The sequence below is a fragment of the Leucopleurus acutus genome (genome assembly GCF_964270905.1).
Source record: "Leucopleurus acutus genome assembly, chromosome: 9".
In the NCBI taxonomy this organism is placed as follows: Eukaryota; Metazoa; Chordata; class Mammalia; order Artiodactyla; family Delphinidae; genus Leucopleurus; species Leucopleurus acutus.
This window is the reverse complement of record NC_139144.1, coordinates 6,112,771-6,138,258: the sequence shown is the minus strand read 5'-3', so window position 1 is coordinate 6,138,258 and position 25,488 is coordinate 6,112,771. Positions and strand designations below refer to the sequence as shown.

The following is a 25,488-nucleotide window of genomic DNA, read 5'->3' as shown; positions in this document are numbered from 1 at the left end:
CACAACAGCTGGTGTTTATTACCCCCCCCATTTTCTGATGGGAAGACAGGGGCATCAGAGCCCACGCTGGGCCCGCAGCTGGAGCTCGGGGAGCACCCAGGCTCCGACTCCAGGCTGGACCCTGCTGCCTCCCTGTCCAGCTGTGGTTAATTTTGCCCACAGCTGGCCATGGCCCACACTGTCCTGATGCTGCCTTTGCATGTGTGTCCTATCATTGCCCTGGCTTTGAATTCCATCCCTCCACAGTTGACAGAGTGTCTGCAGCTCTGATCAGACTCCTGCACTTGACTCTAAGCATGTGCACAGAGGCAGGGCCAGGCCCAGAGTCCTGGTGAGACCTTCCACCACGTAAGGGCTGGCCTGCAGCTTTCCCCACGATCCCAGTGTCAAATGTGCCTGCTCCCTTTCCTCTTCCTCCTGCCCTGTACTCCTCTCAGCCTTCACCTAGCTCTTTAGAGCATTTGTCAAGTGCGTGCGCACACACACGCTTACCCGTCTTGTCTCTTAGCCACCTTGGCAACATCAGGGCTTTGCAGAGAATTCATAATAAACTCAACACATCCCTCTTGTTTTCTGTGTGTGTGTTAGCCTGCTGTGAAGACCTTGCCTGTGTGCCACCTTCTAAAGGTTGCTCCTGAAATGAGTGTTATTCATGTGGTGCTAATGTGGTGAATTCTGTCAATCCCAGAATTTACCATGTTGTCAGTGGCTTTTCTAGGGCCCACATGTTAACCAGGGAGGTTATAGACTGGGCTGCAGGCTTTCCTGGCAGAAGGACCAGGCTCTGCTCTAAGGCCTGGCAGCCTCTGTGCTTTGCTTTGACAGGTTTTGATCAGCCTATGCAGGGCTTCTTCAACTGTTTGAATCAGCTGCTGAATCAGTAAGTAAACTTTTTCTTTTTTAACTCTGATTAAAAAAAAAAAGCTACAACAACATTTAACACGATCGTAACCATCTTTAATGGTTCTAACTGAACTGTACAGTTCAGTGACATTAAGTATATTTGTATCACTGTGAAATAGATCTCCAGAGCTTCATCGTCATGCGAATCCAAAACTACACCCATTCCACGTCAGCTCCCCCTGCCCCCTCCCTCAGCTCCTGGCACCCACCATGCTACTTTCTATCTCTATGAATTTGACTACTCTAGGAATGCATATAAGCAGAATCATACACTATTTGTTGTTTTGTGACTGACATTTCATTTAGCAGAATGTCCTCAAGGTTCATCCACTTTGTAGCATGCAACAGGATATCCTTCCCCCTTTTTTTTTTTTTTTTTTTTTTTTTTTTTTTTTTGCAGTATGCGGGCCTCTCACTCCTGTGGCCTCTCCCGTTGCAGAGCACAGGCTCCGGATGCGCAGGCTTAGCGGCCATGGCTCACGGGCCCAGCCGCTCCGCGGCATGTGGGATCTTCCCGGACCGGGGCACGAACCCGCACCCCCTGCATCGGCAGGCGGACTCTCAACCACTGCGCCACCAGGGAAGCCCTATCCTTCCCCTTTTTTAAGGCTGAATAATATTCCGTTATACATATCTACCATATTTTGTTTATCCATTCATCTGTCAATAGGCTTTGGTGTTGCTTCTACCTCTTGGCTACTGTGAGTGCTGCTGCAGTGCACAGATCACTTTGAGGTCCTGCTTTCTGTTCTTTTGGATGTAATCCCAGAAGGGCATTGCTGGTGACTCATTTAGTATGCTTTGCCTTGCAGACCAGGCAACTCAAACCGGTGTAATCCACAAGGAAATGTACAGGTTCCTGCAAGTCTAGAGGTTGGGCAGGCTCTTAACCCACACTCAGTCACGTGACAGTTCTGAACCAATCACTGTGGCCCGGGGAGAGCCACGCACCCATTGGCTGCAGCTAGAAGGCACAGACCAATGACCAGCAAGGAGGATTGGGTCACCAAGTTTGACTGGATGGCCAGGAGACATCTCCCAGGAAACCTGGATGTAGAGGAAATCTGACCTTGTCCCCTAAAGTCAAGCACTGGGCTTAGGGGCACAGAACAGAGCCGGTGACCTTGGGCCACGTATCCATTTCTCTTTGCCTGAGTTTCTCTATTTTGATAGCAAAGTCGGTTTTGAGAATTATACATGTGAGTACCTATAACGCATTTAGAACGATGGCCAGCTCTCCACAGATTTTAACTATCATGGAAGAAGTGGCCAGCATTTACATGCGGGAGATTGTGCCTTAAAATCTTGATTTCTGCCTTTTCAGAAAAATTAGAGGCGGCAGCGCCAGTGTTCATCATGAAAGAAACTGTCAGGCTCAGCAGTAGATGCCCATTTTAGAGGGACATAGACTGTCCCCTGTGCCCTGCCCCCCACGCCTGGCCTCACTCCATCTCTCACAGATGTCCCTTGGCCCTTGTAGACACGTCAGTTTGGGTCAAACTGGAGAGATGAAGTAACTTAAGCCCTCGATTTTAAAAATTAGAAAAATGTAAAGATTCTGTTGTCACATAAACCTCAAATGAGGTGTTTGATTTTCTTCTTCACATGCTCACACAAATGATGCGGGGCTGTTTCTCTCTTCCTCCTTTGTCTGAGGCTATTAAATGACTATACAACTGTGTTTGAAGAGACTTACTTTTTTCACTTTTTACTTTTTAATTTTTGTACAATTTTTAAAGGTTACTTTCCATTTACAGTTATTACAAAATATTGGCTATATTCCCCATGTTGTACAACACATCCTTGTAGCCTGTCTTACACCCAGTAGTCTGTACTTGCCACCCCCCACCCCTATCCTGCCCCTCCCCTCTCCCCACTGGTAACCACTAGTTTGTTCTCTACATCTGTGAGTCTGCTTCTCTTATGTTATATTCACTAGTTTATTGTACTTTTCAGATTTCACTTATAAATGATATCATACAGTATTTGTCTTTCTCTGTCTGACTTATTTCACTAAGCATAATGCCCTCCAAATCCATCCATGTTGCTGCAAATGGCAAAAGTTCATTCTTTTTTATGGCTGAGTAATATTCCATTGTATCTATGTACCACATCTTTTTTTATCCATTCATCTGTGGATGGACACTTAGGTTGTTTCCATGTCTTGGCTATTGTGAATAGTGCTGCAATGAATATTGGAGTGCATGTATCTTTTCAAATTAGTGTTTCCGTTTCTTTCAGATATATACGCAGGAGTGAAATTGCTGGGTCATAAGGTAGTTCTATTTTTAGTTTTTTGAGAAACCTCCATACTGTTTTCCACAGTGGCTGCACCAATTTACATTCCCACCAACAGCGCATGAGGGTTTCCTTTTCCCCACATCCTCGCCAGCGTTTGTTATTTGTGTTCTTTTTGATGATGGCCATTCTGACCGGTGTGAGGTGATGTCTCGTTGTGGTTTTAATTTGCATTTCTCGGATGATTTAGCGATGTTGAGCATCTTTTCATGTGCCTATTGGCCAGCTACATTTCCTCTTTGGAAAAATGTCTGTTCGGTTTTTCTGCCCATTTTTTAATCAGGTTGTTTGGTTTTTCTGACATTGAGTTGTATGAGCTGTTTATACATGTTGGATATTAGTCCTTCATTGGTCATATCATTCGCAAATACCTTCTCCCATTCAGTAGGTTGTCTTTTCATTTTGTCAGTGGTTTCCTTTGCTGTGCAAAAGCTTTGAAGTTGAATGAAGAGGCTTCTTACAGTGTGAAGTGTCCTGCCCGGTCAGGGGGCTCTGCAGGTGGGCACGTCCTCCCCACTTGTCTTTAAACAGCTGCTGGGTGACTCACAGCCTGGGCAGACGGGGGTGGGTGAGAACAGCATTGGGGTTACTTCCGCGTGTGCCCACAGCTCTCCCCTGGTGTGCAGGGCTCCCTAGGAGGTAAGGCTGGGCCCGGGCCCCTCAGGATGGCCGAGCCACGACACCACAGCCCCACCTCCCCAGGACGGAGGCCCCGGTGCCGGCCAGGCTCAGGGCTGCCTCCCAGGACATGCTGAGCTGTGCCTGAAGCTGACAGACGAACGATCATGTTTCCATGTGGTGATGAAACCCAGAAGTAAACAGGCTGTGGTGTCATCTGGGTTCACTCGAGCCGGTCTCACACTGGCCTAGTTGAGTGGAGGCTCTTGGAATGGTGGCCCAAGTGCCACCAGCTGTGACGGTGCTGTAGTAACCACTGTGCTAACCGGAAGCCTCCCTCTGAGTCTCGGCAGGCAGCCCCGGGGCCTGGACACCAGGGCTCTGACTTAAGCCTTTGCCCCTCGGTTTCTCTGTGCCTCAGGATTCCAAAGCGAGGGCTCACGGAGGCATCAGAGAGGCAGCCTTCACACCAGTGTCCCTGCATTCATCTGCCCACCTCTTCTCACGGGCGCAGGGCACTCAAGCAGAAAGACAATCAGGGCGAACTGCACCAGACATCTACACTGGCTGTGCTGGTGCAGTTGTATCCATCCAGCAGAGCTGCTCACGGGGAAAGCTACTTGTACAGACTTAAAGTAATGGATGAAGCAGTTGCTAAATGTGTGTTTTACTTTTGAGAACAATTTCAGAGCATGTGAAAAGTAATGAAGCTTTTTATAAAATCAGGACTATTTCAGTCCTCTTTACTGTTCAGCCCTGATGGAACATAGATCCTTCAAGCTATAACGTAAACGAGTCTGTCTTAGCCTAGTGGAAAACGGCAGTTCAGAATGAAAACGCATGTACTGATCACCTAATATGTGCCCGGAACCAGCAGAACGGAGTCAGCCGGTCTGGAGGGATTAAAAAGCTGGAAGAACTTGCGCCTTACAGGGAAAAGAATTAGCTCTCCACTTTTCACCAACCCCAGAGAGGGTCAGCCTGGAAAATGCACTGAGGAGGGTCTGTTTGACACTTTAGGGAATCCTGTCGTCAGGAAACCAGTGAACCAATGAGGAGGGAAACGGGCCAAAGGGGATGTTAGATTGTCAGCTCAGACATGCTAAAATTTCCTGCTAGAATCTCAGGAACGCCTTCACCTGTCAGCTGGAAGGGCCGGTGTCCTGCCCTCCACTTAGGGGCCGAGATACCAAGGGCGGGCTGTCCCCACGGTCACATCACTCAGAGGAGAGAGAAGTTCCAAACGGGGCCCCCAGGCAGCTGGTGCCACTGAGCCTGATGCAGGGGCACCTGGGGACCATTTGGCCGGATCAGAGACCCCCCGCCCCAGTCCTCCCACCTCTCCACCCCCAGCAGCCTTTTTGATCAGCAAATAATTTCCACATCCTCTGCTTCCTGGGTGTCCCTTCTGGGAGCCCCCTTGTCAGGGACCCCCTCATTCCTCCTGCACATCTGGGCCTGGGGCTGGGAGACATGCCATCCTTTGCGAAAGTCTTCAGGCTGCACTTGCTGAAACCCCCATGCGATGGAGGCTGTTCTTAGACCTGCCAGCTTTGGAGAGACCACGCCCATGAATGATTACATCTGCCTGGAGACTGACGACGGGTCAAAATAACACAGCGTCATCATAAGAGCTACATCTGCTGAGGCTTGCGTGTGTGCCAGGCCTGTCCTCAGACTTGACCTGCATGCAGTCTCCTGGTGGCTCCTTGCATAAGGGACGATGGTGCTCAGCCCCATTTCCAGGTGAGAAAGTCAACGCCTGTAGGGACTAATCTTCTCAAGGCCACGGTTGAATCAGCCCCCAATTGTTTAAACTGGTACAAAGATATAGGAGAAAAATTGTGCTAGCACAAGCTGAGAACACAAACGTGATAGTGGAGTGTGCATCTGATTCTCTTCCCATATGCAAGAAGTTTTGTTATACATTTATCCTAAAAGCTTCTAAAAAATAAAGACGAGGAATCCTGGGGATGAGTGATTACTTCCTAACCATTGTCTGTGTTTTCCGGACTTGCTGTACTAAAGAAAAAGAAAATAAACTTTATTTTAAAACTCAGAAGAATCCTAATAGAAAAACTCGGGTAAAGTGCAGCTGTTGGGGGGACGTCTCCAAGACCAAGTGGGGTGGAAGAGAAGGGTGTGGAGGTGGGAGTGGAGATGAGGTGCTTTACTTCCCAGGGGGCAGCCTCCAGCTTGGACTCTGGGGCAGGTGAGGAAAACTGAGGCTGGAGCCCAGCATCTCCTAGGAGGTTATTCTGGGTACTGGCAGGTTTTGCTGAGGCCAATGCTTTCTGGCCCATAAAGCCAAATTATTTGGGGGCCACTGTAATTGTGAGTTAGACAGGTGGTCTGCGTGTGAAAGGTTTCATTTACTGGCTGTGGTCTGTTGGCTGTGGACAAGGCTGGAAACAATTCTGTACAGGTTTCCTAGAATGACGGGCTCTGACACTGATCTCACTTTTGTTACAAGAAGATGCCATTTCCAAGGCAGGCGGGACTCTGGCGAGGAGGCTCGGGGGGAAATCACGGTGTCACTTGTCATTATCTGCGTGCTCACTGCTCTGTACTGTGTCTGAGTGGCTTTGAGGTAGCGATTCTGCTACATGTGTGCGTAGTGTCCAGAGGAGCACAGCACACCAGCATTGTTATTAGTCACTCAGCTTTTCCTTACTCACTTTTGCTGGCATATTAGCATTTTATGATTTCTATAATTTGTATACAGAATGTATCTTGAAACCAGCACCTATCAGAGTCTCTTCAATATTTAAAAATGTTGGTACAGCCACTATGGAGAACAGTATGGAGGTTCCTTAGTAAACTAAAAATAGAGCTACCATATGATCCAGCAATCCCACTCCTGGGCATATATCTGCAGAAAACCACAATTCAAAAAGATACGTGCACCACAACGTTTATTGCAGCACTATTTACAATAGCCAGCACATGGAAGCAACCTAAATGTCCATTGACAGATGAATGGATAAAGAAGATGTGGTACTTACATACAATGGAATATTACTCAGCCATTAAAAAGAATGAAATAATACCATTTGCAGCAACATGGATGGACCTAGAGACTATCATGCTAAGTGAAGAAAGAGAAAAATAAATATCATATGGTATCACTTATAGGTGGAATCTGAAAAAAAATGGTACAAATGAACATATTTACAGAACAGAAACAGACTCACCGGCATGGAAAACAAACTTATGGTTACCAAAAAGGAAGGGTGAGGGTAAGGGATAAGTTAGGCATATGGGATTAACAGATACACCCTACTGTATCTAAAACAGATAATCAAGAGGGGCCTGCTATACAGCACAGGGACTTGTACTCAGTACCCTACATTAAGCCATAATGGAAAATAATATGAAAAAGAATATATATATATAAATATATATGTGTACACATATGTATAACTGAATGACTTCGCTGTACACCTGAAACTAACACAACACTGTAAATCAACTATACTTCAATAATAAATAAAACTAAAAATAATTAATAAATAAATAAAAATATGTTTGCTACATTAGTCCAGACCCAGGTGACATTTTGAAGACACCACCTTCACATCTATGCTATTCAGTCGGTCCCAAACATCAGGCAACCTATACAGATAGTTAATGAGGCAAAAATAACTGCATCGTCTGGCTAAGCTGGCAGGGCTGAGGCGTGGGGACGACGTGCAGATGCAGGGACCACAGCCCTGTAGACTCAGACTTTTGCTCCATCATTGCGAGGGCCTCTGCTCCCCAGGTGACTTTTGGAGGTGCCTCCCACTAGCTCTGTGGCAGCCTTTGGACACAGCAACCTGTGGGTCTCGTTGCTGCCTTGCGTCTGTGTTCCCCAGCATCTCCAGACCCCATCTCGTGTGCTCTGTGTGCGAGATGCCTTCTGCCTCAAAGCAGGACACCGGGAGTCCTGCCTGCTCCCCCGCCCCCAGAGTTAGCCCTTTCCTTCTCGTCTTGGGCGTATTTTACAAGCATTTGGGATGTTTTGTGTCACTTCCTCACTCTGCCTTTCTGAAACTGTTCTAATACAGTTTCCACAAGTAGTTATGTTTGCTCTGCTGTCTTGAGGAAAATGTCACGTTTAACTCTGCTGAGGGCATCCTGTGGTGCCTTCCCATGAAACGGGAGACACAGGAAGGGCATTGAGACAGAAAGTAGAGTCTAACAGTTTAGAAAGAGAAGGATGCTCAGAATGCAGGGACTGAATGTCTGTTTTGAAAAATGGTCTGTTCAGTAACTCCAGGGCCCTTGTTGGAGAAGCCGCTGTCTTTGGAGCAAAGCAATGAAGGGGTTTTGGTCTGAGGAGGGCGGGGTGATACACAGGCTTGCAGATTGCCCTCAGCCGGCCGGGCAGCCCTGGCGAGGTGTTCAGGGAAGGGCTTCCCCCAGTGTAGACCTATACCGGTGGCTTCAGCACCACCTGGGAACATGTGAGAAATGCCGTTCTCAGCCCCGAGCCCGAACCACTGAATCAGACACTCCTTGGGGAGAGGGGTCACTGGGCAAGCCATCATAACCGAGCCAGACATTCTGGTGGTTATGTCGGTGCAGGACCCCTGGGCTGGGGAGCCCAGTGTGGGGCTCGGACCCCACCATCTTTGAGCTGTGATATTCTTCCCATTTGTGAGTCGCCAGCCCAGGGGTGTGGGTTCTGACTTTACTACATCTCCACCCCTCCTGCCCATCTCATTGTGGCGCCTTCTTTGTATCTTTAGTTGTGGAAAATTTTTTCTGCTAGTCTGCAGGTTGTTCTCACAAATGCTTGCTCTGTAGGTAATTGCAATCTTGGTGTGCCTGTGGAGAGAGGTGGACTCAGGGTCTTTGTAGCCCAGCATCTTGGCCACCTCCCAAATACTTCTTATTTTAAATAACTCAAAATAATAAAAAGATATTGTCTATTTTATATTATATAATTATATGTGTGTATAACATATATATACATATGTACGTGTGTGTGTGTGTGTATATATATATATATATATATATATATATGCTATTTTAAAAATCCTTATTTCCTAAAGTGGTTAAGAATAAACACCAAGAGAGCTTAGAGATATATGTGATGGGAAGAGCAGGATGTGTGGGGTAGAACCCATGCAAAGGTCCTAGTAAAGACTAACTATGTTTCTGACCCTCCTGGGCACCAAGGCAGAAAAGCGAGGTGGGCAGACACCCAGCCAAATAGCAGGCATTCATTTCACCAAAAGGGGGAGAAAGGAAGATCTAAATTTTAGGACAAATTAAAGTGGATGCTTCTATAAAAGACACTGAGTACTATGATAAATAATATCTCCAACAGCAGTTCTACATAAGATACAAAAATGTTCTTCATTTGGTCATTTTAAGTCAGTAGCAATGGCTGAACAGTGCATTACAGAAAACTAAGCAAAAGTGGGCCACATACTTTGTTCTCTAGAGTTCTAATGATAAAGGGATAGGACTTGAGGGAATCTAGCCGAGAAACAGACGATATTTTTCCTGGATTGCCTGCCTCAGAAGGCAGGTGTCTCACCTCTACTTCATGCCAGACCTGAATCGTAGCTCATTCAGTTTAGTAACTTGGCAAGTCCCTAAATGTCACCTTTTCTGAGCTGTTGATTAAACACAGCTCCCATGCTTTAATATGCTAGACAACCTGGAGCCAGGATTTCTATTTTGATGAAGCGAACTGAAGCATCAGCTTTGTTCCTGACAACGGAAACTATCCTGATCCCCAGGGTGAGGCCCCAGAAATACATAGGTAAGAGAGGACTGGCTCTTTTTCTCAAAAATATTTTAGAATATATTGAAATCTCTGGACAAATGGAACCAAGATTTGTTCCATAGGACATGGAAGAAAATCTTTCGGTGTAGAAAAATGTAAATGTAGGTATTCTCAGCAAGATTCATTTCACATTTTCTTGGTGCAAGAACCTCGAATTGACTTTTGCTTAGGATGTGTTTTTGTGTGATTTTGAATAGACTTGTCCTGTTTATGGGCCTGGCAAAGTATGTTTCTGTAACACATACTATCAGGGATAGAAGAAATCATTTGTTGGCTGGGACTTCTTTTATAATTTGCAAAATAGGAATAATTATTTTCATACTGCAGAGGACACTGGATAAATAAGGAGTTATTTGGACATTGCAGAATATCAAAAACCCAACTACCATTATATGGTTTCAAATATTGATGTTGAACTGTATATCTGATCGTTGTTAGCCAGTGGTCTAATATCTTAGGCTACTCTTAAAACCGTGACATCAGCGTGGAGGAGGAATTCTTTTAGCTATTTGCTAAATAAAATAGGCACATGAAAATAATATGAAACTTCAGTTTCAATGTGACGGAAATGGGTCTAAGAACCGTCAACCAAAATCAGCATTGTGGCTGCTGAGAGATACTGGCCACCGCATCCAGGCGTAGTCTTCCCCAGAAAGCAACTTTCCTCCCTGCAGATTCCCTGTGGGAATCTGCTCAGCCCAATCTGCCATAAGGCTTTCTGCTCTCTCCTAAGGCAACAGTGATGGTCACGTGTACAAAAGAAATCTAGTTCCTGACATTACTGACACCATCATTTAGCACAGGAAAACAGTCAAGAATCACTAAACAAAATTTTTTTTCAGTGTGTGGAGGAAGGACCACAAACTGATTAGAGGAACTAACTCCAAAGGAAGTAGGGCTAATTTAGGCAACAGAGCAGAACTTTAAATATTTGTTGTTATTGCTTCAGAAAATTTTAACAGATTATTCCATACATAAAACAAGAGCAAGCTAGTATTGAAAAACACATGAAAAAAAGAACTTCCAAAAGTTCTTGGAAATTAAGACATATCCTCAGAGACATACAAAATTAGACACATTTTGGTGAATTTTTTGATATCCATGGGTAAAGAGGAAAATCTTACTAGCTTCTAGAGATAAGGTTATTTATAGTTGGAAAGAATCATGCTAGCGTTTGGGTTCTTATCTGTGAGGTGGGATGCCAGACAACAGTGGTGCTGAGAATTCAATCTTGAGGAAGAAGGATTTTGATCTGAATCTGACTTCATTTTAGCCATACTGACAGTGAAGGATTAAATGCAGACAACCTTGTGAAGACACAAGAGGGCTTAGAGAGTAAACTAGATCCTAAACCAGATTATTCCGAAAATAGAATTACTCAAATGTGTAATCTGAATAATGGAAGATAAATCCAGGAAAGGGAAACATGATATGCAGCTGTCACATTTAATATATTTTTTAAAATAAAAGTTCCTGTCATGGAAGCACGATAATATGAAACTCTGTGTGTACTTCATGCAAAAATCAGGGCAATTTAGACATTTGTTAGACAAGACTATCTAATTCCAAGAAACATGTATTGAACAAGTTACACAAGAATGGGTTTTGTGGGATTTTTTTTTTTTTTTTTGCTCACATACCTGGGAATTTTAAGAGGTGAATCCTTATTACGGACGTGGTGGGGTCCCCAAGCCCAAGCTCTGTCTTAGGTCTGTGCTCTTCTCTGTCTGTGGACAAGCCCTCTCCACACGCTGGTCCAGATGACTGTCATTTATCCAGGACCCCTCCCACTGCATGGATTTCAGCCCAAGGAGACCACCTGCCCAGCATCTCTGGCCAGAAGGCCCCAAGAAAGGCCTTGATTGGTCCAGCTTAGGACACATGCCCATCTTTGGACCACGGTATCAACTGACCAGGTTTGGGTCACATCCATGACCCACATCTCACATCCGTGCCCTGTGGCCAGGAGTAGTGAGGGGGCAGTTAGACTGGCCCAGCTGTTGAGAACTAGGTTAGCTCCCGGAAGGAGGAACTCACGTAGCACAAACAGGGAGGGGGCAGTGCAGATGGATAGAAGCAGCAGCTGTTTTCTATATATGTTTGCAAAGAATGGCAAGCGGAGAGCAGGCTTGTCTTCACACGGGTGAAACTGGGATTTTCTCTGTGTCTCTAACAGGCACGTTAGGATGCTAGGATTAGGGTTATGGTTCAGGCTTTGGAGAAATATAGATTGATTGAGGCCAAGAGAACCTTACTAGGCTCTCTACCTTTTTTTTTTTTTGCGGCCTCTCACTGTTGTGGCCTCTCCCGTTGCAGAGCACAGGCTCCGGACACGCAGGCCCAGTGGCCACGGCTCACGGGCGCAGCCACTCCGCGGCATGTGGGATCTTCCCGGACAGGGGCACGAACCCGTGTCCCCTGCATCGGCAGGCGGACTCTCAACCACTGCGCCACCAGGGAAGCCCCTCATGGCTTTTTTTTTTTTTTTTTTTTTTTGAGGTTAGTCTTTTGATGAGACATTTTCTCTGGGCGGATAAGCCTGGGGAAACTGACTCTTGACAAATCTCCCTTCATAATGACCAGCAAATAAACAATATCATATCATACAAGATCTTTCATTTGCATTTAATAAACTAATAAAAATGAATCCATTACCAAAATACCCAGAAGATATTTACATTTGGTGTTAGAAATTGTCTTTGGTGACTTTGTAAAAGAAAAACTCAGTGGAACTCATGCCAAACTGAAATGATTGTGTTCAACCTGAGGAATTAGTAGCCTTAAGTTAGCACTTTCTTCTTCTTTCTGCTTTACGCCTGAGCTCGAGACAAATTGTGTTTTTCCACATTTGCAAAAATCCCGCAATAATAACTCTTCAGTTCAAAAAGGTTGTTCACGCCTTAAGAGAAGAGCAAACTTGCCAACGCATTAATCAACTCAAAAAGAGCGACTTACTCTTAGGGGTGACGGAAAATAGCAGAGAGGAAAAAAGGCCATGCTTTTTTTCTTTTAAGATTCCTAATTAGTCACCAGTCAACTGTCAAAAATGTTTACATCCTCTCTTTGGATTTGGAATTTCAAAGGATAGAATTCTAGAAGGGATGTCATGCTTATTTTACAGAAAGGGGAAGGGGTTGTTCAAAGTTCTGAGTAGAAATTGGACCGGGCTCTGGGATTCAGGCTGGGTCCCTGGACCACTGGCTTGGTGGAAACCCTCAGGGGCTGAGTGAGGCTAGAAAGTGGGCTGCACAGAAGGATCTGCAGGACAGGACCTGAGGCCAAGCAGCTCTAAGTTTTCCTTTTGTGTCTTAGGCTTCTGTTTAGAATCAATAAAGAAAAAGCAGTTTCCTGCTCCATCATCTCAAACAGAAATTGTCAAAACATGTTATAGTTCATGAGGTTAATAATAGGAACCAGTGGAAAAGAGAAAAGATAATAAGGGAGCAGATGGGGATGTCTGATTCCAAGCAAAAGAGTCTCAGGCTGACAGCGCAGACTGCGGAGAGAATCAGAAACGGCCTGAAAACGAACAAACTAACACTGACCCAGGTACAGAGCCTCGTGGGGATGTCCATTCCCATCTTCAAATCCGTGCCGGATTTGACAGCACTCTCGGAAGTGGTTCGCGCCTTAGCACGAGCTCATCTCTCTTACTAGCTGGTAGACCTGCCCGGTGCTCCGAGCATCCTTCCATCCTCCCTCCCTCCAGCCCTCTCTGGATGGCAGGAGCGTCCAGGAGTGACATCTCCGGCAGAGTCGCTGGCTGTGTGGACAGAGTAGCCAGCACACAACATCCGAGGTGTGACAGCTTCTCAGCAGACCCAGGCAGAAAAGGCTTGGGTGGTATTAATCCATAGGCAGTGTTTCTTCTCCGGATTTGCCCTCTAATTAAGAGTCTTGCAACAAAAGCCAGGAAGAAAGCTAGAAGAAAGAGGTCATTGTTCAGAAGCATTCACTGCATTCAGACACATTGCCTTGGGCCTTTGCTTCTCTAAACAATTCCTCCCTTGTTTCTGATCTTTATTTGTGAGCTCTTTTGTGAAATGTCTGGTTCCTTTGTTTCTGTTTTTTTGATCTTGTCCTTTTATTTTACTGTTTGGGATCTCCAAGAAACCAGCAGCTCCGGGAATTTTCTCCTCGGTGCTCTTTTGGTTTTGTTAACTCTGTGTCTCTAGTCTGCTGTCCAGTTAACGGTGTTGAGTGTGTATTGACGGTGTTATGATGTCACTTGTCTATCAGGGCATGAGTCTGTGGAGTTTGCACTCAGCATGTGTGTAGCCTTTATTCATTTCAGGCATCCAGCAATTTACTTATTGGAGGAACGCTTTTCAAACAAAACACACTGAAACTACAGCACAACACAGTCCTTATTTCCTGGATGGCCATAAGCAGGGCTTAGATCCTATGCCTTGAGGTTTAAAATCTATATCTACATTCAATTTAAAAAGCACCTCTGGTCTGAGGCTGGTCCAGAGTTCTATATTCCTGTCCTACCACCTCAATATTAGGGGGATTCTTCTCCAAGCATGGAGTTTTCAACCTCAAAGCCCAGTAAGGGGGACATTGGTGCCCACACTCTCCTAACACTTACTGTCCCTCGGAATAGCTGGACAGATGTGACGCGTGGCCGCAGTGCCCCATCGCCACGACTAGAGCCTGAGGGAGTGAACTCGGGCCTCCGCAGTAAGTTACAATCGGTGCATCTCATGCCGTCTGCTGCCCTGAACCACAGTCAGTGCTCAGGGCACAGTGACCTCATCCAAGAACACTTTTGTTCTCACTCTTCTACATTTTACTTGCGGGTTCTCGTCTACGAGCATCTCTTATTGAAACCAGATCGAACTCTCCCATGTAAAAATAAAGAGAAAGCCAGATGCTGGCAATGACTGTCATTAATATTTAAGGCCAAATTGTACACGTCCCTGGGAAGTTAGAAGTTCCCGAACAAGATGAGTTTTTTCAAAGTTTGTTTCTATTTTGAAAACCCCTAGTTTCTCCAAAGAACTCATTTTCTAACAACTTCTGTTAAACCAAGGGTCAGACTAGAAACAATTGCATTCACCATGTCGTTAGTTTGAATTTTTTAATGTTGTTTGCTTGTAGTCACGTACAGGGTAACAATTCCAAAGGTTAATTCAAAATAGGCTGATTTTTTTAGGGAAAATGTTGCTCTCAGTCACATATGCACGTAACTCCTTCCAAGTTAAAGTGTGTCCAGAGGGAAGTGGTGTGTGTGAGGGGTCCTCCCTCACACCCCAAATTCCAGATTTCAGATGAGTCAGGCAGTGGGGAAGTCACTGGAGCGTTGCCTGACCTGCCCTTGTGTGTCTCGTCCAGTGAGCCTGCCCCTGGGGCCTGGCGGTCCCTGCGCTGTGGACGGGGTCCCAGCACTGCCGTCGGAGGCCGAGGAGACTGTGTCCGTTGGTAGCTGCTTTGCCTCAGAGGACACAACAGAGGACTCGGGAGTGATGAGTTCCCCCTCGGACATCGTGTCCCTGGATTCCCAACACGACAGCACGAAATCCAAAGACAAGTGGGCCACAGACCAGGAAGACTGCAGTGACCAGGACCTGGCTGGGACCCCAGAACTGGGCCCCCAGAAGAGCCCCTCGTGGGAGAGGAGTGGCCCTGGGAACTGGCATCTGAGGTGAGTCATGGACGGAGGGAGGTCTTTCGTCCTGGTGACCCAACCGATACTTGTGAGGTCACCGCACCCTGACTGGGGACTTGTTCTCCGTAGTTCTGTCTTCATGCTCTTTCTAGCTCTGCAGGTATTTACAAATAATACATAGTATTGGCTTGTTTGTTTGTACCTTTTATATAGATGGTACCATACTCTGAGTGTAGTTTTCCACTCGATATCATGTGTTGAAGATTTATCCCTGATGACGTATGTGTTGTTAGTTCACTTATGTATCCATTTCTTAATGAATGGACACTTGGGTTGCTCTGGTTTTTCACCACTGGAATCAATAAGCACGTCATACATAGGTCTCCATTTATACACAGAGCTTTTCGAGAAGAGAAATTATTAGACCTTCAGAGAAAACTCACCTGCAACTTTTTGGAATATTGGCAGATTGCTCTCCAAAATGGTGACCTGGTGTCCACGTCCTCCAGCCGTCCCGTATGTAGTGGCCTGCCACTCCACATCCACCGATACGGGGATTAATGGGCGTTGTAGTCATATAGGTGCCCAATGGCATTTCGTGTGGCTTTAAGATACAATACCCTGATCAGTAAGGATGAGCATCTTGTCATGTGTGTATGACCAATTCAGTTTCCTCTTCTATGAATTGTCTTTTCATAGCCTTCTTTTTTTTTAAAAATTGGGACATTACTTTTTTTTTAACTGTTAATTTCTCTTTAGACAGTTATTTACACACAAAGAATCTCTAAGACGGTGGCTTGAATTCAACTGTTTTATTTTGTTGTATGAAAATTGCTTTTTGATTTGAATAGTGTTGAATTTGTCCTTTTTCTCCTGAACGTATATGATATTTGAATATTTGAGAGATCCTTCTCATACCACAAAGGACTAAAGATTATCTGAATTTCTTGTAAAAGTTTAGCGTTGCTTTCTGACATTTGGGCTTCTTGTCTACCTAGAGTTTATTTTTGGGTGTGGTGTCAAGAAGGGATCTATTTTTCCCACTGGTTCCTAGCTCCACGTTGGTCCTCTGTCCAGTTTCCGTATACACGTCAGTCTGTTGCTTGCACTCATTCCATAGACTGGTTAATCTGTCTCTGCACCAGAACCAGTCTGTCATAATTCCTTTCTTCATTCTTAGTTAGAAAGGCAGGTTAATTCCTGGCAGCTCGTCCTTCTTTTTTTTGTTACTGTTGAAGTATAGTTGATTTACAATATCATGTTAGTTCCAGGTGTATAGCACAGTGATTCATTCATACATATATCTATTCTTTTTCAGATTCTTTTCGCTTATAGGTTATTACAAAATATTGAGTAGAGTTCCCTGTACTATATAGTAAGTCCTTGTTGTTTATCTATTTTATATACAGTGGTCTGTACATGTTAATCCCAACCTCCTAATTTATCCCTCCCCCCACCTCCCTTTCCCCTTTGGTAAACATAAGTTTGTCTTCTATGTCTGTAAGTCTCTTTCTGTTTTGGAAATAAGTTTATTTGTATCTTTTTTCTTCTTTTAGATTCCACATATAAGTGATATCATGTGATATTTGTCTTTCTCTGTCTGGCTTACTTCACTTAGTATGATAATCTCCTTTTTCTTACCTTTTAGATAATTTTAAGAACCAGTCACGCAATGTTTTGGAAACGTTAATAGAAATAAAGTAGATTTTTTTTTAAAAAAAAGCATAAGTTGATCACCAAAATGAATGAATGCCTTTGTATTTTTCATGTTTTTTTCAGCTTTGTCTAAATGAACACACAAGTCTCTGTCTGCTTAATGTAACTGTAGTGTCAATACTATTTTATTTTGGTTTATTTTTAGCCAACAGTTTATCACGAGCATTTCCCCAGGTGGTTGTATACACCCTCTAACAATGTTCAAGTACAGCTCTTCAATCTTAAGGACAATTCCAAGACCAAGTTCATATTTTATTAGACAGGAAATTAGAAGGTGACCATTGGTCCGTTTTGCCTCTGCCCCAAACAGGGTGCATTGAGCTGAGGTTGGCCTGTTTGCAGAGAAAAACTAGGGCATTTCCTTCAGAGTCCACCTAAACATAAAGGAAAGGAGCTTCCCAGTAATCCTCAGGTCTGTTCAGTTGGTTTGCTTTGGGATTGCACACCCTGAGCTCTACATCTGAAGCTAATCAGACATGTTACCTCGGTGCCCCAGGGATGCTCCTACAAAAGTCCCAGGGGATTTTGCTGGTGTTGACCAGATGTAAAATCTTGCTGATTTCTGTTCAAGTATGGTACTGTTGTCTGCAGCCACAGCCAGGATAATCACGGGGTCTTGGAACCTGACGCTTTATCCAAACAGGGAGCAGGTCATGTTTTTCTGCCCTCGTCTCTGGGGTGCCACTGAATTTGAGAGGAGTGTGGAGGGGAGGGCAGGGACTCTGGGCCCTGACCGACCCACGTGGAATCCCACCACCGCTAACTAGCTGCTTGGCCTTCGAGGGTCCTCCTAACTTTGCTGAGCCTCGAGTTTTGCTTATATCTGTGCAGATAACGCCTCCTACCTGTCACAGGTGTGGGAGCCACTGGGTACCTGTGCACATGCTCAGTGCCTCTTGAATAGCCATTGGGTGGGACCCATTGACTAAGTCACACAGTTAGTTTAGGGACCAGAGCACCATGAATTTTCATGGCACACCAGCTTGCCTTTTTTGGGCTTTAGAGTCAAAGGAAGTTGAAGATGATCGCTGAACTCCTCAGTCCTGTCTGTGCTGTTCCATTATTTGCCTCAGAAATGGGATCAACTCTCTGCCCATGATTTTTCATGGAATATCTGTAGGTTTTTCTTTTTCAACAAGAGTTGTCTCCATTACCAATTAGACATACTCAGAGGCTTCAGCATGGTGTATCACATCTTTATGTCCAAATGCATAACTTTCAATAAATTTCAGGATTACTTAAAATCCGTGCCTACTGTGGAAAGCAGGGGTTACAAACTCAGAGGCCACAGAGCATGGGGCAAAGCACAAGTTTTCTCTAAAGAGGGCAGCCCCACAGCTTCCTTACGGTTGTTGCCCTGAGGAATTTACGGACCCAGTGTGGCCAGCGTTGGAAGAGAAGACTGAAATCTAGATTCTTATGTGAGGTCTCCCCAGTTTTTTTTTTTTAAAGGCTCTAAGTGTTAATTGCTTTAATTTCTTTTTCTCTGATTCCCATTGAAGCTGAGCTTTCCCCATATGTTTGTCAACCAGGTACATTTCCAGTTTTGGAAAGACTCTGTTTATGGGAGGAATAGTCTTAAAGTTAGAATTTGAAAAATATTCAGACGCAAGAAATGAAGATGGGAACTAGAAAGCAGGTAGCAGATGCAGAGATTGTCCCCCGAAGGCTGATTTCACTTCCCTCCTTGGATACAAACGGTACTGATGCACTGCGGTGGGCACTGGGTCTAGGATGGGACAGGAGCTGGAAAGACGAAAAGATGGACAAGGTCCCCACGTGGAGACGGCCCTTATGTTGTAGCTGGGAGGATGGGTGGTTCATCAAGGGCTGTGACCCACCTGCCATCCAGAATCCAGTCCCCTCCCCATTTGAGAGAGTTAGGCCTCCCAAATTTTAAATCTTGGCAACCAATTCAGACTTTCAGGGCCAAACAAAACACATCTACATGCTGGGCAGGCCAGTCCCAGATGTGCGCTCCACTGACGGCTGGATGCCTTGGTCCGTCCTCCTCTGCGCACTCATTTGCCAACTTTGGAATCGCTACAATTACTCGGGTATCTCCTGGGATATAGCTCTTGAAAAATATCGCTTCACAATATATTTGGGAAGTTCCTCATTCTTCTCTTGGAAGAGGAGAGTATAAAGTCGCTTACAAATTCTGCAGCAAAGCAACATGTGTAAATTTTCCCCTCTGCCTGCCTCTTAATATCCTTTAGAATGAGGGTTCCGCTGAGCACCATTTGGGAGATGCTGTCCTAGGTCATCCCCCTTCTGCACTGTCACACTTACGGCATTTCCAAATACGCACCTCAGATACATGGATAGAGAGAGAGAGAATACACTGCTTCTGGTGAACACGGTGCATTCCAGTGATGTGCCCTGAGGCCCTGTCTGAGAATAGGGCATTGAGAGCTGGGACAGCAAAAAGCCTGAAGGGGAAGGGGAAGGTGGGGAGAGTCTTCAGGGGCCGACCGGTCCTGGCCCAGAGAGCAAGTCTGCAAAATTTGTGTGATCCACAATGGAGCAGATGACTGCAGGTGTCCAGACCGGCCCAGGGTCAAGTTCAATGAGATGATAACCCGTGCTTGGGGGTTGGTAGCCCAGAATCAAGCTGAAATGTCCTGAGAGCAGAGCCCACCACTGTTCATGGAGGTGTGGTCTTGACCTCGGCCACCTGGAAGGGGCCCCGGAGCGGAACACTGCCCAGGGGCGCACGAGTTCAGTGATTGAGAGAAACGGTAACAAAGAGCGTGGTTTCTGATACCCTGCTGTCCCAGGAGAGGACAGGCCTGGTGACAAGGGCAGATGTGTACTCAGTCAGCCTGCCAGCTCTTCCCTTCCTGTGCCGTGAGATGGATGCCCCTGGACCACATTTAGAAAGGGAGGCCACTTGAAGGGGCTGGTACCCTGGTCTTGGTGCTACTACTGGGCCCTGACTCCACCTCCTGGCTCTGCCCAGCATTGATGCTGACACCTGGATTCTGCAGCTCATCCTAAGGTGGCATTTGTGTTCCCAGGAGGGGTGTTCTTCCTGTTCTTCCTTCCCAGGACCTGGCTATGCCAGTGAGGCCTCTCCACCCTTGGAATGCCGGACGCCAGAGGCTCCGGAGCATAAGTTACCCTTTGCCATGATGGGCATGGCTCGGTCTCTGCACATGGGACACGGGTTCTGACGGATGGTGAAGCTGTCCCCAACAGTCTCAGACACCCTCAGATTGCAGAATCTCCACTGTGGCGCCAGCTCCCAGGGGAAGTAAGGAGTGTTTGTGGTTTTCAACTTTGCCAGGGTGCCCCGTACTATCGCCACCCCTCTGATACTCGGAGATGCATTCAGTGTTGGAGGGAAGAGTGGAAGAACCCTTGTGACCTGCAAAGGCCCCAGTTTGTAAGGTCTGTAAAGTTCTAGTTTGCTGGGCTATTTCTCCTCTCTCTGCCATCTGCTGTTCTGCAGATAGCAAATTCATCCAGACTTCTTTGGCTGGAATTGCCTGGGGTCCCCCTTTGACAAATTGGAGGCAAGGACTCTTTGCACCAGAGCTCCTGCAGCCTGTCCAAAGAGCGTCTGTGGGGTTGGCTTCAGCTGAAAGCGTTTTTCTTAAACTATTCGGTCTAGTGGCAAAGTGCACGTCTCCTGCTCGTGCACTGAATTTGGAGGCTCTGCTCCTCGCTGCCACGGCTCCAACTTCCTCAAGGGCAGCGCTGGCTGGGCTCCATCGAATGCCCTGACAGCCAAGATTTTGAATTGAAAAGTCTCAAGGATAAATACCAGTCTTCTAAAGAGAGCAAGGGTGAAGGCTTGGGAACGATTAGAGTGTGCTTTGTGTGCTGTGATCTGAAAATGGTATGTTTTCCATCAAGTCATTTGATTAGATCCAATTATAGTTTTCATTGCAAAATAAATCTATGCCCTCAATTCAAACTTGACCCTGAAAGTGGGACATCCAATTCCAAGAGTCTTCCTCTAAATTTAGCACAGCCGGTAAATAATCTCCTTCAGGAAGAATTCGGCCCATGTGGGGATTGCCCCTCATGGTGGGGACACCTAGGAGTGGCTTCCACACAGTCCTGCCCTGGGTGGGAGTTGTGTCACCCATGAAAGATCTCCTTCCAGCTGCATCTTTCCTTCGTGTATGACCCAGGCCAACTCTCCTAATACTTAAAGAGCAACACGATGTGAAGACTGCCTGGCATCATATCTGCCCTGCCTATTGCTGGTGACGGTGCCCTGGGCCAGTGACTTGATCTCTCACTTCTTTTTTTTAAATTGAAGTATAGTTGATTTACAATGTTGTGTTAGTTTCAGGTGCACAACAAAGTGATACATACATATATATATATATATATATATATATATATATATATATATATTCTTCTTTTAAATTTATTTATTTTATTTTTGGCTGCGTTGGGTCTTTGTTCCTGCACGTGGGCTTTCTCTAGTTGCGGTGAGCAGGGGCTACTCTTCGTTTCAGTGCACGTGCTTCTCTTTGTCGTGGCTTCTCTTGTTGCAGAGCACGGGCCCTAGACACGCGGGCTTCAGTAGCTGTGGCACGTGGGCTCAGTAGTTGTGGCTCGTGGGCTCTAGAGCACAGGTTCAGTAGTTGTGGCACTCAGGCTTAGCTGCTCCACAGCATGTGGGATCTTTCCGGACCAGGGATCGAACCCATGTCCCCTGCATTGGTAGGGAGATTCTTAACTGCTGCACCACAGGGGAAGTCCATATATATATATATATATATATATATATATATATATTCTTTTTCATAGTCTTTTCCCTTATAGGTTACTATTAAAATATTATTAAAATATTGAGTGTAGTTCTGTGTTCTATATAGTAGGTCCTTGTTGGTTATCTGTTTTAAATATAGTAGCGTGTATCTGTTAATCTCAAACTCCTAATTTATCCCTCCCCCCTTTACCATCTTGGTAACCACAAGTTTGTTTTCTATATCTTTGGGTCTATTTCTGTTTTGCATATAAGTTCATTTATATCATTTTTTTTCTTAGATTCCACTTATAAGTGATATCATGAGATCTTTGGCTAACTTCACTTAGCATGATAATCTCTAGGTCCATCCATGTTGCTACAAATGGCATTATTTCATTTTCTTTTTGTGGCTGAGTAATATTCCATGGTATATATGTACCACATCTTCTTTATCCATTCATCTGTCAACAGACATTTAGGTTGCTTCCAAGTCTTAGCTATTGCGAATAGTGCTGCTATGAACATAGGGGGTGCATGTATCTTTTCAAATTATGTTTTTCTCCAGATACATGTCCAGGAGTGGGATTGCAGGATTATATGGTAATTCTATTTTTAGTTTTTTTAAGGAACCTCCATACTGTTCTCCACAATGGCTGCACCAATTTACATTGTCACTAACAGTGCAGGAAGGTTCCCTTTTCTCCACACCCTCTCCAGCACTTGTTATTTGTAGAATTTTTGATGATGTCCATTCTGACTAGTGTGAGGTGATACCTCATTGTACTTTGGGGGATTGACCTCTCACTTCTACTTTCTTGTCAGTACAATCGAGATCTGCAGTACCATCCCCTAGAACAGTGCCTAACATATTGCCAGCCTTCAGAAATTGGTGGCTGGTGTTATTATTGTTGTTGTTGATGTTGTTTATTTAAAACTGCCTGAGAAAGGATAGAAACTTGATTTGTTGGAAATCCTTATAACCTGTGTCTACCTCTGACCATCTGCCTCATTATTTATAACATCTTTGTTTGAAAAGAACATATGCATATGTTTGAAAAGTACACATTTGTGTACCGATAGATAGATGGGGGAGAGGCTAGCACTATTTCTAAACTCTCAAATCCTGAAGGCAATCTTGCTGTAATCAGGCAACTTATCCATCTGTGTATCATACTGTGTGCGATCAGTACTGTGAAGCTCTCAGTCCTGGGATCCCTTTGGGGGACACTAGTTCCGCAGAAATTCTGTAAGGAGTCAATGAGACAGATTGGGTAAGTGGGTTGCAGGCTCTGTTTTTTTTTAACAGTAGAACCACACTGAAATCATGCGTAGAGCCTCAAAAGACAGAAACTGTAGCTTCTCCAGGGGAAGGGCGTCTCCCTGTATTGTCCGCTGCCTGCCCACCTTCCGCCTGGCAATCCGTAAGCTCCTTCTCCTCCCCCACCTGTCCGTGAGTGGTGGACGTGAGGGCTGTGGAAGCGAGAAGCTGTGCCTCTCTTATCTGCAGGGCTGAGGATTTCAAGACGCTTATGGAACTGAGAACGCGCAGGTCATGGGTGGAGGAGCTGGGCTCCTGTCCTGGCTTTTCAGCCCTGGAACTTTGTAACTAGAGGAGCTCTGTGACCTAGGAGCGTTTAGAGATGTTTTATACCTTATAGACCTCTGCAGCTTTGTAGTTATAGGAAGGAACTTTGTGACTCTAGCATCATTTAGAAACATTTTATATATTCTAGATCCTGAAACTTTGTAACTATGAGAACTTTGTGACCACAGAAACATTTAGAAATAGTTTATGCCTTCTAGAACCCTGCAATTTTGTAACTACAGGAACTTTGTGCCCACGTGAGCATTTAGAAACATTTAATACCTTTCAGAACCCTGAAACTTTGTAACTGCACTGACAGAGGAGTATTTACAAACATTAAGATCTTGGAGGACTATGCTGTAGGTACAGTAGCCACCAGCTAACTTTGGCTCCTGAGCCCGCCGGATGGGTAGCCCAAATTGAGATGTGCTGTGAGAGTGCAATTGCACCAAACATATGAAAAAATGAACTTTTTAATATTAATTATATGGAAATGACGATACTAATTTGGGTTAAATGTTGAGTTAGCGTATACTAATTAAAGTTAAGGAAAATTAACATTATTTAATGAAAAAATAATCTTGCTTACTTTTTACCTTTTTAATGTGACTACAAAAAGATTTTAAATTACATGTGTAGCTCACATGACATTTCTGTTGGACCCCGTTGTTCTAGAACACTGAAGCTTTATAAATACAGGACCATTTGTACACGGAATGGGGAAGTTAAGCACATATTACTGTCATCAGCCATCTCTTTTCCCAGGCTTCTTACCTTTAGTTTATCAAGTAACTGTTTTGAAATCGCATGGGTTGGTTTGGTTGTTGTCAGCCGTTGAACCTGAAAAGGACATCTTTTTCCTCTCAGACTTTGCTTGTTTTCTGCGACTGGGTAAATTACCTAAAGAAACTTTCCTAGCCACATCAAAAAAAAAAAATGACTTGATGTGCTGGAATGGAGCAGAAGCAGCCCGTGCTTTCTTCTTTCTCATAGAAAAATTTTTAAAAAATGAAAAAGCACCTGTTTGCCCAGGTACTGATTCCTCGTGACTGCTGTGTCTCCCATGGGAGTGGGTGGGGCCGTCGCCAGACCCCACCCCTGAGGCTGCTCCACTTCCGGGAAGACTCCCGCTTGAGGCCGGCTGAGCCTCAGACGTTAGGCAGCAGTGGCTTGTCCGTGGCTGTGGCCTTGGCAGAGTGACCACCGTGGGAGGCCAGGCTCCCGGTGAGGTTTCTCCAACACGTGCAGCTGGTATCGGAATGCCTGTGCTGCTTGTTTGCCCTTCATTTCCTTGGTCTTAAGCCAAAACAAACTGTCCATAAGAAACTGTCTATCTTAGAGTGGGGTGTGTGTTGGGCGTAAGGAACGATGCCTGGGAAAGGAACATCTGCGCAGTTGACTTTCAGCTGAAAAGAGGTGCTAATGCTTCTGGCCAACTGTGATTCTTCAGGGGCACGCAGGAGGGCCCTCCTGCTGAGCCCACAGAAGCTGCCCTCCAAGCCCAGGGACCAAGTGCTTCCAGCTGGCTGTTACAGGGAGAGAGGAATAGCTGTAATCTATCGGCAGCCCTTTGAGGAGAAGCGGATGGGGTGGGTGAGGAAGGACAAGCAAATTCTGCTAAGTCTCCCCCTCCTGAAGCTGTGCAATGGAAAGCATAATACATACATCACACTGGTTTGGGCTTTTGCCAGATGAACCATTCACCCAGGATCCAGAGCGTGCGGGTCCTATGCCGCATCAGGAGAGGTACCGGCTCTCAAGTGGTCCACAGGCCTGGCCTTGCCCTGCCCCGAAGGTGCTCGGCAGCCTTGGGAAGCACCGGCCAAGGACCTGGGCTCCTCCCTCCACAGCGCTCCCAAGGCCGGTGGCTTCTGTCACGTGTCCACGCTCTCCTCCTGGACAGGCAAGGCCCCGGTGAACCAGGTCCACCCTGGGGCGTCAAGAGCAAAGTCAGGTGAGAGGTGGGTGGGACGTGTCAGCGGAGTGTGGCGCTGAGCATCTGGGACAAACCTGGGACGTGTACAAGAGGCAGACGGAGGAAAGGGGCGGGCAGGCAGGCTGAGCCAGGTGGAAGGCAGAGGACGCGGTGTAGGGACCCCGGACTTCACAGGGGGCCTGACGGGAGGTGAGACGGGCAGGCGGAGAACAGGTCTGAAGCCCTGAGCTTGGGGCTTGGCCACTGATGGTTAGACCAGGCAGCTCAGGCCGGAGCGTGGGTGGGAGGAGCGTGGGGAAGGGCTGGCTCAGGCCTTGCTGCAGTGCCT

General features: G+C 45.8%; 1 protein-coding gene across 2 annotated transcripts in view; it reads left to right on the top strand.

Moving 5' to 3' along the window:
* The window catches only part of COBL (cordon-bleu WH2 repeat protein), a 259,101-nt gene that overhangs the window by 214,821 nt on the left and 18,792 nt on the right, over window positions 1–25,488 (top strand). For both annotated transcript variants that reach the window (XM_082846931.1, XM_082846930.1), the window contains one exon: window positions 14,939–15,248. In XM_082846931.1, the coding sequence (XP_082703057.1) occupies window positions 14,939–15,248 (310 nt within the window). The remainder of the gene's footprint in view (window positions 1–14,938; window positions 15,249–25,488) is intronic.